The sequence below is a fragment of the Electrona antarctica genome (assembly GCF_951216825.1).
Source record: "Electrona antarctica genome assembly, chromosome: 14".
NCBI classification, from domain to species: Eukaryota; Metazoa; Chordata; class Actinopteri; order Myctophiformes; family Myctophidae; genus Electrona; species Electrona antarctica.
Genome location: NC_136795.1, coordinates 13,406,467 through 13,419,525, shown reverse-complemented (window position 1 = coordinate 13,419,525; position 13,059 = coordinate 13,406,467). Strand labels below are relative to the sequence as shown.

The window sequence follows — 13,059 nt, the reverse complement described above, 5'->3', positions numbered from 1 at the left end:
GACCATCCATCAGACCTATTCACATCATGCCAGCAGACAGAATCCAACTCAACATAAATTCAAATACTTTAATTCTTTACAGAGCATGCAACTTTTCTTTAGTACAAAACATCTTCAATACACAGTGAAATCATTCAATGTCTCCACCTTTTTATTATTTCCATAATATACCAGATTTATCTTGTTATGTATGAAATATTTTGGAGGATTTCCAGAATTAGATGGTCAAGATTCACAAAGACTGATCAGAAATTGCTCCATAGACATCACCTGGATAACAAGAAAAAACAAACTACAGTATTTACATCAATGTCAAACATTGGTAGGTAGCCTAGGGAATACACAAGTTTCCTCTATTTGATTCTATATAGGACCTTCCTCTGCATGCGGTGCTGAATCTCTCCTCTCCTCATCATGAGGTGAAGAACTTTGTAGATGGCGTGCTCTGGATATTTCTGTAAAAGGACAGAGGTAGAAGAGAAGGCCATGGGGGAGAGAAAGATTGCCTGTTAAATACATTTGTCAAACAGACTAAAAGAACATCTAACACTTTCTATACTGAAATTGAAAACTGTATACTATATATTTGGTTTCAAGTTTGAACCGTTGGCAATACTTTAATTAATTTCCCTTAGTAGTTTAATAACAAATCAATCATTCTGAAATTAACTGTATTGTAGCACAACCCGCATGCATGCAGGGTTTGCACATCCAGGTGCCTTCTCATTCAGTTTTGCACAGAACCGTGACCCTCACTGTACAACATGTCAGAGAGCCATCACTGACTGACCTGTTTGGTGAAGTCCTGGATGATGCTGTGCTCAGAGACCTGGGAGCCGATAGCAAAGCGCCTCTTCAGCTGTTTCTCGATACGGGAAATCATCTCCTGGTCCTCCTGAGTGGTGAAGCCCTCCACGCCTACACGACAACACATGTTAGACATGCCCAAACTCCAACTACTTCATTTTGCAATAGCCTCGACGACCTTACAGGCATATGCAAAGGCTACTAAACTTATGGAATTTAGATAGCATTTTATGTAGACATAGCACTCTATAGTACTGTATACTCATAGCTTCACTGTACAGATATTCTACTGTTAGACAGATGTTAGGTTCTTAACTTGCTTATGATTCTTGATGACTATTTCTATGTATTTCCATGTGTTGTTCTTGCTTACTGTAAATCGCTCTGGATTAAGAGTGTCTGCTAAATGCCTAAATTGTAAATTTCATAGTGATCAACATTAAATATTCAGATGCGACTCTGAACTTCTACACCAATAATAGGCTCACGTGTTGCATTGCGACTAGATGTGAGATTTTGGATCACCTATTTTCGGCAAATGTTGTACTATGTACATACAATATACTGTATGTAGATTGTACAGTATGTGGAAGGTGGGTACAGACCTGAGAGGCTGCCTGATTGGGCAGCGTCCAGCGTGGACACCTGGAAGAGCCTGAGGGCCTCGTCCACCTCCTCCTCACCAGCCACCGCCTGAAGCTTCATCTTGGCCAGAGACTCTGCGATACGAATCACAGCCTCCAGCTGCCTGGGAGAGGGAAAGGTAGAAGAAATATTGGATTTGTTTATTCTGATGCCGGAAAATATCTGTTAGTGTTACTAGTGTACATAAAATGCATTGTCCAACGTAAATCAGACGTGCATTAGGTTTGATGGGAGGTTTTTGTGAGCAGTCGAGCGAGGATCAAACCTTCCGCTTCCCAGGCCACTGCCACGATATAATAACATGCCCACAATAGGGACGGCAGGGTTAATATGGTTGGAAATCTCATCTGCAAAGTTGTCCTTCACACAGCCTAGTCTGTAGTTCCATGAAGGTGTCAGTGAGAATATTACAAGACACAGCAGCAAATATCTACTGCATATTATAACAAAATATAGTACAATATAGTATAATATAGTACATAGTTTATGTACATACCTGACAGTAATGGGGATAGAGGCTCTCTTGTCGCTCTGTTTCTCATGCTCTCTTGCTCCACTCCTCATCACCACATATCTGTTCTTCAGCTTCTCAGCGGCCGCCGCAGTGAGACGGGGGCCGCATTTACTGTCAGGAAACACATTCACATCAAACATTAGTCATGACTCATGACATGACCACATGCAGAATAGTGTAATTTTGCTTTCCAGGTTTGCCGTGCTAAAATCCAGAAACAAATGACAAAATGGAGTCTTCAGAACTACATTGCTGCTGGTTTCCAATGATTTGTTTTCTTCTTTTCAATTTAAAGTCTAGTTCTGGATTGTTGATGCACACTGGTGTCTTTTACCTTTCATCACAGGACATGCAGTTATTGTGGTGACCCCTCTTCCACCCATTCTGATCAGGTGAACATCAAACTGTATATTGCATAGTATTGTATACAGTATAAGGGTGTGTGGAGCATGCACACTATTGGCAACAAAACAAAAAAACAGTATAATGTGTCTGATAAGCCTGATTTATTTTTGGCTGGTAAGTTAGTGGCTAGCCTATATAAATGTGTTATCACTAGAGCACGCAATGGAACCTGTGAGTAAACATGACATTTGACTATTTTCCACCGTGGTCTTCTAAAGAAAAAGTATCAATGAAGGACTCACACTCTAGCGTAAGCAATGAATTTCTTAAAGGTGGCCAGTGGAACCTCTCCCTCCACACCCTCGGTCTGTGTGTGAGCACTCAGGTGGACGTTCATCACATGACGAGCCAGAATCTGCGGAAGAGAGGGACATAGAAACCAGAACCATGAGACGCAGTAGATTAACCAGCTTAAACCCTTTAGATTTAAGAGGACCGAAGTCCACAGGGGTCATTAAAAGATAAAGAATAGAAATTAAGAACTGTGGGAAGACGGGAGAGGAGGAATATCTAAATGGCGGTTGAATGAAGGAATACATTGATTTCTCCGTTAGGACATTTGCCTAAGATTTCACAATCAACAAATTCATTAATTACCGTATACTGTGAAGTCTGCGAGTTGAACCACTGACATTCACTTCATTCACAAAACACCCGACCACAACCGTGCAAGTCCGGATTTTGATCAAACTACCATCTACAGTATGTTCTCACCATGTCTCTCTCCTGGTCGTGGTGGTCCTTGATGATGAAGATCATGTCAAAACGGGACAGGATGGTGGGCATGAAGTCGATGTTCTCTTCTCCCTTGGTGTCGTCCCAGCGGCCAAACACAGAGTTTGCGGCAGCCAGCACCGAGCAGCGGGAGTTCAGGGTGGTGGTGATGCCAGCCTGGAATTAGAAAAGTACATTTATCAGAGAACCACAGAACAGTCACAATATTACCATTGCATTGTTCACAATGATACAAAATAGAGGAACAATATACATGGGGGGGGGGGGGGGGGGGGGGGCAGTGAGATATCGTTAGGAAATTAAGGTGAGATTAACCACTTCCAGCCTGAAGTATCTATTTTCGGCACAGCATTTTTACAGGGTGGCTCTGCAATACGCTAGCTGTCAATGAGATATTGTGTGTGTGTGTGTGTGTCTGTCCAGAGCAACCAATCAGTGGCAAAACTTCATTTATGCACTTTGCGAGTAGGCTTATTCTCCCAATGTTATTTAACATTTTAAATAGAGCTAATGATCAAATCTCATCTCAAGACAAAGGAGAAGGTATATAGTATATAGCCGCTGAAAGGACCATACCTTAGCGATGGAGATGGTCTGCTGCTCCATGGCTTCATGGATGGCCACTCTGTCATCCTCTCTCATCTGTGAAGAACAATAAAACCATCTTACTCAAAAATAATTAGAATAAAGAAAATCCAAGTTCAAGCAAAAAAAACACTCTCATCTTACCTTGTCAAACTCGTCAATGCACACCACGCCGCCGTCAGCAAGCACCATTGCTCCGCCCTCCATGATGAAACCTCTGGTTTGGGGGTCCCTCAGCACAGAAGCAGTCAGACCGGCAGCACTGCTGCCCTTCCCAGAGGTGTACACCTGATGGGAGCACAGGAGTAACATTGTTAGCTTGACATAAGCAACACTGTCCTACAGAGTAAAAATATGCCTTCTGCTGTCACCTCACCCTAAACCTAACCTCCCACAGGGCAGCACACCTAAACCTAACCTTAACCCATGTCTAACCAATGACTAGTCTAAACTAAGTATGCACCCCGTCAGGGTTATTTGCACATTATGTGAAATGTGTTCACCACATTTAGCCATCCCATTAGGAGCAGTGGTCGCCATTACTGCACCCAGGGAGCAGTTAAGTCTGGCTGAGGGACACTGACAAAATATGTCGCATAAATGTTTGATGGATTGAACAAACATTTGCTTCCAGTGCATTACAAGACCCACTGACTAATGCACTGGATGGATCATTAATTTCTGGAGAATTTCTGGTTCTGCAACCATAAAGAACCTCCTTTCATGTATTAGTCAATTTCCTGTCAATGCAAACCTCATGTACAACAAAACAAGCAGATGACTAAATTACCCCAATGGGAGAACACCTCTCCACAAACTTGAGCAGCTGAGACTTGGCTGTACCAGGGTCTCCAAGCATCAGCAGGTTGATGTCTCCTCTGCGAGTCAGACCATCAGGCAGTCTGAGGGAGACCAGAGGATACATGCGTTTTTATGACAGCACAAACAAGAGGAATTCAACCGACCGATCACAAAATGCCATGCTCAACACAAACTTGTGGACCAAAAACGAATTCTTGGCTATTGTTCTCACTCTCAAAGATTAATTTAAATGCATCAGCAGTTGAACATGTTTCAGTCTTCAGTGTTTCAAAGTGGAAATGCTTGGGCTCTTGGGTGGCGCAGTGGTAAAGTGCCTGCCTACCACCACAGAGGTTGTGGGTTTGCATCCGGCTTTGTCGAGCGTCTCTATATGAACACAATTGTCCCAAGTTCGGGGGAGTGAAGCCGGGTGGAGAGGGTGATATTTGTCATTAGCGGGTTTGGGCGGCACCTGTCAGCAGGGGGTTTTGGGAGGGAGGAGCTCTACATCTTCCCTCACTATAATTTGAGTTAGGAGAATACAAGAGCACTGACAGCACACAAATGTGTTTGGGGAGGAATCAATTATCATAACGACCAAGTTGGGGTAAAAAAAAGTGGAAAACGCTGCACAATGCAAAAGCACCCAACAACACCAGAGGCAGAACGCAGAACCATTAGACAAGGTGATCTCACCTCTTCCTGGAGCCTCCAAACAACAGGCAGGTTATGGCCTTCTTCAGATCATCACTGCCGTAGATTGAGGGAGCCAAAGAGCGCGCCAGAGCATTATAGACATCAGGAGAGGCAGCCAGAGTCATCAGCTCCTCCTCTTCCTGTGGCGAGACTGAGGCAGTCACTCCACGACCTGAGAGCAATGAGTAAAGGGAATCCTGTGTGCTCAATAGTTATTTGCATAGCTAAAGCTAGCAAAGACACAATGTAATCATGACAAAAAGCCAAGATAGAAAACTAGCATCCAATGGCTGGATTCGACTTCCACTCTACTAGCTTACAACACGATAGAGCCGGAATTTACCAGCATTTGTCTAGAGATGGGTGTCTAGAGATGGGCATTCCCTGAAGAAGGCAACTTGTTGCCGAAACGTTGGAAAAATAAAGATTTTGATGGCATCGTGACTATGAGCTGTGCGGCCTCTCTCCTTTCTCAGTCATAGAGATGGGTGTTAACTGTTAGCCTGGTAAACCATCCCCGTTGTGTGAATTCACATTATCATGTGCCACGCAACCAGGATGGTTTACTAGGCCAGTTAACTGTATAACATCATACAACGTAAAAGCTTCAGCTTTTGATGCGGTGATCTTTACCTGCCCCTTCTGTATCCATCTGGATGCCGACCACACGCAGGTATGAAGCACGGATGCCTACACCGGCTCCCTTGTCATTTCCGCGTGTCTTGGTGAATGCCACCTTCTTGATGGAGTAAATTCCCATGATGGTCACCCTGTTCCCTGGCACCACACGGTCACAAAGATACCTGAGGAAGAACAAGAGGTACAAGGTCTGGCGAGGAATGGTCACACCAGTGCGCAAAAAACAAATCCACATTCCAACCCTTGCATTTGCAGTCATGCGAAAGCATGGCACCAGCAAATTTGGTTATCAAATTGTTGTACTACACTGAATGTAATTGTGATGTGCAGCTGAACTGCAGTGTGGTGGCACACATGCAGCTTATTGTTACCTGTCACCGTAGAGCTGGAGGTGACGGGGCATTTCTCCATGGGGCACGGCATCAGGGGACTCCTGCAGGCGCATGGTTTGGTAGTCCACACACACGCAGCGGTCAGGGATGATGAAGTACGGATCGATGGGACATTTCACTCTGCCGGCCCCCTCACTGGAGTATTTTTTTTTGTCACAGTACATTTGCACATGTTAAATTTGTCCTCTGCATTTACTCATCCTAATCCTAACTATTAGGAGCAGCAAGTCGGGGACCTTCTGTTTCAGTCCGACAGTATACTATGCTCAACCATCAAGCATTATACACCAGTCACCCAGGCTATCTTGAACATTAGAACAAACATCTATTCCTGATAATGTTACATACACACACAGTAGGAATCATGCACAGTGGACAGACATTGGTACTCACGAGTTACACTTGCGTGGCAGAGCGTAGCCCTGCAGGCCAGGCGGCAAAGGGATGTTGTTGATGACTGAGCGACAGCCACGACACTGCAGGCACACACGGGTGGCCTTGGCCCTCACCGCCGTGGCAGATATGATGATGCCAGGCACCTTCACCAAACGGGACACCTGCTCCGACTACAGGGGAAGCAATGAAAGAAAAGACTCAATCTGGTGTCAGAAATGCGGAGGGGAGACGATGTTGCAGAAACAACTGGATGTATATGAAGGTTTTTTTTTTTAAACGTGCACTCAAAGATAGCCAAGCTACATTGACCTTTTTAAAATGTTTTACAAAATAGTACGAAAAAGGGGGTAACTTTAGATCTAACATGGGTTGGGTAAATGCTCATTCTACTACTCGTCCACCACAATGTGGAATACCCAGACATCATCCATTTAGGAATGTGAATCACTGGTTTCCTTCAATACTGGCCTGAGAAAAAGAAAATCTATCCGGAGACTAGGGGAGGTATATTTTAATTCCCATCGAAATGAGGTAGCAAAAGGAAATCTTTTTGCCCCAAATGTCTTACCAACTGTACCCCTGTGTCGTTTCAAACCACTAGAGTATTCAAAGAATCAATCAATACACTCCTCGACGTACATAACGTGTGTGTGCAGAGTTCTGGCTACAATAGACCATCACTTCCTAACCATTATTGAAATGTTGTTTAGAGTCAAAGCATGTGACTGCTGAACTGTCACAAATGACAACACGTTACCTTCAGGTTGCGGATGGAGGCAGGATTTGCATCACTCTTCACCATGACCTGGACGTCCTGAACCACCTCTTCTCCCACTGGCCTGGGACGGGTCACTTCATCGGCCACCTCCTTTGCTGCCTCCTCCAGCTGTCAATCAAGTTGGTTGGGGGTTACTACACAGATTGTGAGTGAGTTTGTCACACATTTCAATCTTCATACATAGGTCAATATTATCTTCTTAGCATCAACTTAGTCAGAGCAAACTGCTCACAGTGAACACCATCTAGTTTGAATGTTTTACTCTTTTCAGGAGTCAAACAGCTGTCAGATTGCTTAGGTTCATTTTCACACCAGAGGTTAGGCTGGGATCACTTCGCTACACAGGTTGCAGATCCGGCCTAGGTAGCAGTGTATAGGTTAACGGTGTGTGTGCACTGCCTCTAGACCGGATCCGAGCACTGGGTAGTAAATACTGGGACAGCCTAGTAGAGACATGAGGTTACCAGAGGTAGGTTCTCAGATGGCAGCTTGTAAAGGCAGTCTGACAGCTCCTCATCGAAGCTGGCGAGGTCCTCCATCTCCACCTCCACCCAGTACTCTCCCAGGGTGTAGTGTCTCTTCAGCTCATCTCTGATAAACAGCACAAATGTCAGCACACACACACACACACACACACACACACACACACACACACACACACACACACACACACACACACACACACACACACACACACACACACACACACACACACACACACACACACACACACACACACACACACACACACACACACACACGTCAATGATAGGATTGTGCAGTGTAAAGTCTGTTGTAACTTGTAATTAGACTACTATTTAGGCAGTCATGTTATAACCAGGACCAGGTCTCTTTGCCTAAATAGCAGTGCCTACTACAAGATGGTGGTTACTGGTTAGCTCATCTCTCTCATCGTTTCAGCCAACTAAACTAACCACGTTGAACTTGAAATGAAATGAAATGAAATAAAAACTATATTTACCCAGGGTATCTGGGCTAAGCTCAAGAACTTGTTTCCAGACAGGCCCTGCTCATAGAACACATTTCATCGTAGTGGTTCAATGCCTTGTTCAAGGGCACTTCAGCGGTGGTAATTTTAACGTGTCGGACGGCTGATTCGAACTAGGAACCTTCCGGTATCAAGACCGCGCCGCTATCCGTTCGGCCACCGCTGCCACTAAATCGCCCACCAGACCAGGTCAGATAAGAATGATAAGCCATTTGGTTGTTATAAACAACTATTAGACAAAGTATTACCTGTATTTGTATGTGAAACCGGTGCGATCGGTTCCAACTCTGAACTGACGGAGGAATTCACGGAATCGTTTCTTGATCTGGGTCCGCTTCACTCCACCCTCATCGCCACCGGCTCCCTCACCACCTCCGAAGCTGTCGCTGTAGTAAACTCCTGGGTCGTCAAAACCAGACATTCTGAATCAAGACGCAAAGTTTATTTTAGTTAAATTGACAGAGATTGCACAACAAACAACACAGGGTATAGCACGATGTGTTTCGCGGCAAAACTCCTTCCCAGTGTCCCTCAATTTCCCGCGAGTTGCATCTTCCAAGAGCCGCCCCTCGGCATGTCATTGGTCCAAGGAAAAGGAGCGCGTGCTTGATTGGTTGAAACTATTGCAAGAGGGTGTGATTTAAAGATAAGGGCGGGACTTGTAGAACCTGGTGGCGCGAAAAAGACAGTAGGTAGGAGGAGCAACTAGCGACGCGCACACGCACGCATACACACACACACACACACAGAGAAAAACAACAACCTGAAACGAGACTTCTGACTGACATTATAATATTATGTGGATGATGGATCCTATTTAAATACACAAACACTTTACATTTCCTCTATATGTTTAGTTTTCCCACATGTTTTATATATGTTTTAATTTGATAAAGAACGAATTATTTATGTCAAACCTTCCAGCACACTAGAGGGCGCTGTTGTGGCACTAAGGACAGGGGCAGCAGGCGTCGGTCTGTCGATCGTCAGTCGTCACATTTCAGGAAGGTAATTCAAGATGGCCGACCGCAAGTGAAACATAACGAAACTTGTGAAAACGAATAGTTAAATATACGAAAATAACCAGGCGTCTTGGTTTCTCGCCCGACACGTACGCGGTGAAAATAGCGTGTAGTTAGATACACCACGCAAGTGAATATATGTTTATTATTTGTTATTTCTGGAGGACAAACATTGTCCACAAAGGCCCAGCGGAGGCCTCAACGTTAGCATCTGGAGCAGAAGTGTCTTTGTGTTGTTGTTCTGTTCAGGATCAGGACAGTCAGACACGTTATTTGAGATCAAACTCTTCAACGCTGTCTGGGACATTTTAACCATCGCACGGATTTCATCCAATGGCTTAGAAACCACGCTGCTTGTTTATGGAACGGTGCTAACTAGCTAACCGCTCCCTGGATCTTTTTATAACACTGGCTTCGGGCGGGGTCCTGCCAGCCACGCGCAGCGTGTTGAAAAGCGCTGTTATCTCGCATCACATTTTGTGCTGTACTTTTATTATCACAAGGGGAATAGCCGGCTAAATAACATACATATTGGACTGCGGATTTATGCCGATAAATCCGAGAAAATATGGATCCGAAACACACCAACAGCAGCAAAAGTCAACAAAGCAGCAGTGACTCTAACAGCAGTAGCCCCGCGTCCCCTTCCAGCCCCGCACTGGGCGCACCGGGGGCGAGCAAGGCAACACCGGGGGGAAATGCGTTCGCCAACGACGGCAGCTTCATGGAGATGTTCAAGAAGAAAATGGAGGCAGAGAAGCGAAGAAAGGAAATGGAGCACGCAAGTGGAGAGGCACAAACTGCAGAGCAAGGACAGTCAACTGAGGACAAGAAGCCCCCTCCCGTGACGAGCTTTGTAAGGGGTTTGGTAGTTGTAAGATGAGCTAGCTGTAGGCCTACATTGAAGCATATTGCACGTACAAACGAAAACTCACTTAAGTTACATATAATATGAACACTTAAATACATGCAGTTGTGGTCATATGAAATTGGCGTTGCACTTGAGACTTTTGATTGCGGTACTTAGAGCTGTAGTTAAGTCTGTGTCTACACTGAATCCAGTGGCTCATTCGGTAAAAATGCAAATTAAATGTAGACCAGACTAGATTGGGACAGCTTCTCATGAGGGCTTGCTGGTGGTGCGGCGGCAGGAGCCTAAAATGTAGACCACCTGCTCTCTCGTGTAATCTCCATCATTGGCAGTACCCCTGCAAGAGCTCGTATAACGGTTTCAGTCTTCTATCCCCTAACCAGGTGGGGAAGCGCCGAGGTGGTGTGTTCCTAAAGACCGGCATGGTTGCGAAGAAACACAAACCAGAGAACGAGGTACGTTTGTTTTTTGCGCCTGACATGCAGTTTATTAAACGTGTTAAACATATATTTCACTGAGTCTCTGTCTCCCTTCTCTCCGTCTCTCTCAGACTGAGCCAGGCAAGAGTGATGCCTGGTCAAAATACATGGCTGAGGTGAAAAAGTACAAAGCACACCAGTGTGGCGATGATGACAAAACCAGGCCTCTGGTCAAGTAGACTCCCGTGGCAACAGTGAAGCGACAATGTTTTCATTATGGCATCTGGGACTGGGGGAAATGTCCTGGAAGACCGGACAGTCCATACTGCCAGACTTAGTGACCTGTCGATCTTGAAACCTTTCACAAACTTAAACTTGTGTACAATTTGCCAGATGTTGCCCAACCCATCCCCCTTTCTGCCTTTTTTTGTATTGTTTAAGGATTTTGCTGGTGTGTTGGACTATTGTGATTGGATGTGGTGTCAAAAAGACTTGAGGGTGCACTTCCCTCAAGTCTTATTGATTTGGTTTGTTCTTAGTCATCAATGTGACCGATTTACTCCTCGGACATCAGTATGCTTTTGTTATATTTTGTCGTAGTTGTAGCTGCTCAATTGAGTTATGTTATATTACACAGTATTTTCTTTATTTCTGTTGCGAAATGAGGCAGTTTGATTAAACGTCCACTGCCAGTTTTGTGGTATGGTGCCAGAGTTGCCAGCTTTACCAGGCTGGAACCCATGACACACTGCCACAAAACCTCCATGTTGGTTCAACTTGGAGTCGAGAGGAAACAGACCCTACTGTGTGTATTGGTCCACTCCCCTCGCTAGGCACTTGGAAAAGCAATTGTTGTGATTATCTCAAACCAATCTTTTCTGTTTGACTGTCACCTGATAATTTCACCCATTGAATAAATTCTTTTTAAGAAGCAGCTATTAACTAGTTTGAATTGCCTATTTTGCATATTGTCGCTGTCTGGTGGAAACCTTTTTGTCCAAAACCATTACTTTTCAGGAAAATGTGAAATGGTCGCGTTCCAGTGGATCCAATGTATTTTGTCACAAGCTCTTGTCAATACTTTTGGTTCAGCATTCATAAAACCCACTGACTACAAGCTCACAATGCATTGCAACATTTTGATCAGCTATTTGCCACAGGCATTCGGTAAAAAAACAATTTGAACTAGAAAAAGTGCCCTTCTGGGCACAGGTCTCCACCAGGAGGATAGGAGTGTGTGAGATGTTTGGCAAAATGTTTAGGAGTGATATAAACATGTTTGTTTTTTGCAACAATTTTCTTCATTTTGTTGAGGAAATGCAGAGCCAGATCACTCATAGCATCTCTGAGGATATAATTCTGGATGAGCAGGACATGTGCAGCATTTTGTACAAAACGGGCCACTCCTGAAGACTTTGGAAGGCAATCTTAGCCAATCAGTGTAGAATCTGAGAAATCAAACAGACTCGTCTTGATCACATGACTACAGAGATCATGTATACCGATTTGCATGAGATTTGGATGAAATCTGTGGGACTAATATAAACAATGTGTTTTGCAGAAATCGGCCTCATGGTGGTGCTATAACCGGCAGATGTGAAGGGATGCAGGGAAAATGTTTTTCCATGGCCTCTAGGGAGTGCGCATACAAAGTTGTACACAGATCGATGCAGTTATAGGTAAAAACAGGAATTGCCCTGTTATAGCGCCACCATGAGGCTGGTTTGGAAAATAAATTGTGTCATGACGTCCTCAGCCTAGTAGAAATGTGCGTGTATAATTTCACGGAAATTGCACACTGTTTGATTTGTGGCATTTTGTTCGAAACGGACCAATCATGTGAGCTTTGGAAGCGAATCTTAGCCAATCAGGAAGGAAGATGGGAAATGGTGCAGATCCGTGTTGATCACATGACTATGGAGAGTGTATACCGAATTGTGTGATGTATGGATAAAATGTACGAGTAATCTACAGAAATGTGTTTTGCCTAAATCGGCCTCATGGTGGCGCTATAACAGGCCGTTGAGGAGTGTGTGTGCAAAGTTTGGCATGGATCGGGCCAACGGTGCCGGAGATTAGCTGGTAACAGACGGACGGAAGGACGGACGCACACACACACACGGAGTGCAAAACATACTCTCTCCCCATGCCTTCGGCCTGGTGGAGACAAATATGGAGATAAGGTTTCCGTCAGTCACACAGTGACGATGTGTAATTTACCAGCATACTGATTTATAAACCTTTAATCTGTGCTAGTCTTGAGTCTTAATTAACAGTCATAGAGATTCATAATAGACTACACTTCACCTGCTCCTGTGCTCACATTTTAATTTCAAGACTGATTT

General features: G+C 44.5%; 2 protein-coding genes across 2 annotated transcripts; one reads left to right on the top strand and one right to left on the bottom strand.

Moving 5' to 3' along the window:
- Window positions 1-48: 48 nt before the first annotated feature.
- On the bottom strand, window positions 49-8,973 carry mcm5 (minichromosome maintenance complex component 5). The gene is made up of 16 exons (XM_079519343.1): window positions 8,651-8,973; window positions 7,858-7,984; window positions 7,373-7,501; window positions 6,613-6,785; window positions 6,199-6,354; window positions 5,822-5,991; window positions 5,189-5,360; window positions 4,482-4,593; window positions 3,836-3,979; window positions 3,683-3,748; window positions 3,086-3,262; window positions 2,614-2,726; window positions 1,949-2,077; window positions 1,413-1,555; window positions 791-918; window positions 49-455 (listed from the first exon to the last, which is right to left on the bottom strand). Exons 1-16 carry the CDS (start codon window positions 8,821-8,823, stop codon window positions 354-356), a joined length of 2,214 nt encoding a protein of 737 aa, XP_079375469.1. The 5' UTR covers window positions 8,824-8,973; the 3' UTR covers window positions 49-353.
- A 443-nt stretch (window positions 8,974-9,416) lies between these two features.
- On the top strand, window positions 9,417-11,652 carry trir (telomerase RNA component interacting RNase). Its single transcript, XM_079519345.1, has 3 exons — window positions 9,417-10,280; window positions 10,679-10,750; window positions 10,846-11,652. Exons 1-3 carry the CDS (start codon window positions 9,993-9,995, stop codon window positions 10,951-10,953), a joined length of 468 nt encoding a protein of 155 aa, XP_079375471.1. The 5' UTR covers window positions 9,417-9,992; the 3' UTR covers window positions 10,954-11,652.
- Window positions 11,653-13,059: the final 1,407 nt, after the last annotated feature.

What these genes read in the sequence shown, in the direction of transcription:
- mcm5 (XM_079519343.1), bottom strand. Translation starts at nt 8,823, where the DNA reads ATGTCTGGTTTTGACGACCCAGGAGTTTACTACAGCGACAGCTTCGGA. An exon ending in GGTTTCACATACAAATACAG is followed by an intron (nt 7,985 to 8,650) that starts GTAATACTTTGT and finishes GCTGTTTATCAG; the next exon opens with AGATGAGCTGAAGAGACACT. An exon ending in TCCAGGACTTCACCAAACAG is followed by an intron (nt 456 to 790) that starts GTCAGTCAGTGA and finishes GTCCTTTTACAG; the next exon opens with AAATATCCAGAGCACGCCAT.
- trir (XM_079519345.1), top strand. Translation starts at nt 9,993, where the DNA reads ATGGATCCGAAACACACCAACAGCAGCAAAAGTCAACAAAGCAGCAGT. An exon ending in CCCCTCCCGTGACGAGCTTT is followed by an intron (nt 10,281 to 10,678) that starts GTAAGGGGTTTG and finishes TCCCCTAACCAG; the next exon opens with GTGGGGAAGCGCCGAGGTGG. An exon ending in AACACAAACCAGAGAACGAG is followed by an intron (nt 10,751 to 10,845) that starts GTACGTTTGTTT and finishes CGTCTCTCTCAG; the next exon opens with ACTGAGCCAGGCAAGAGTGA.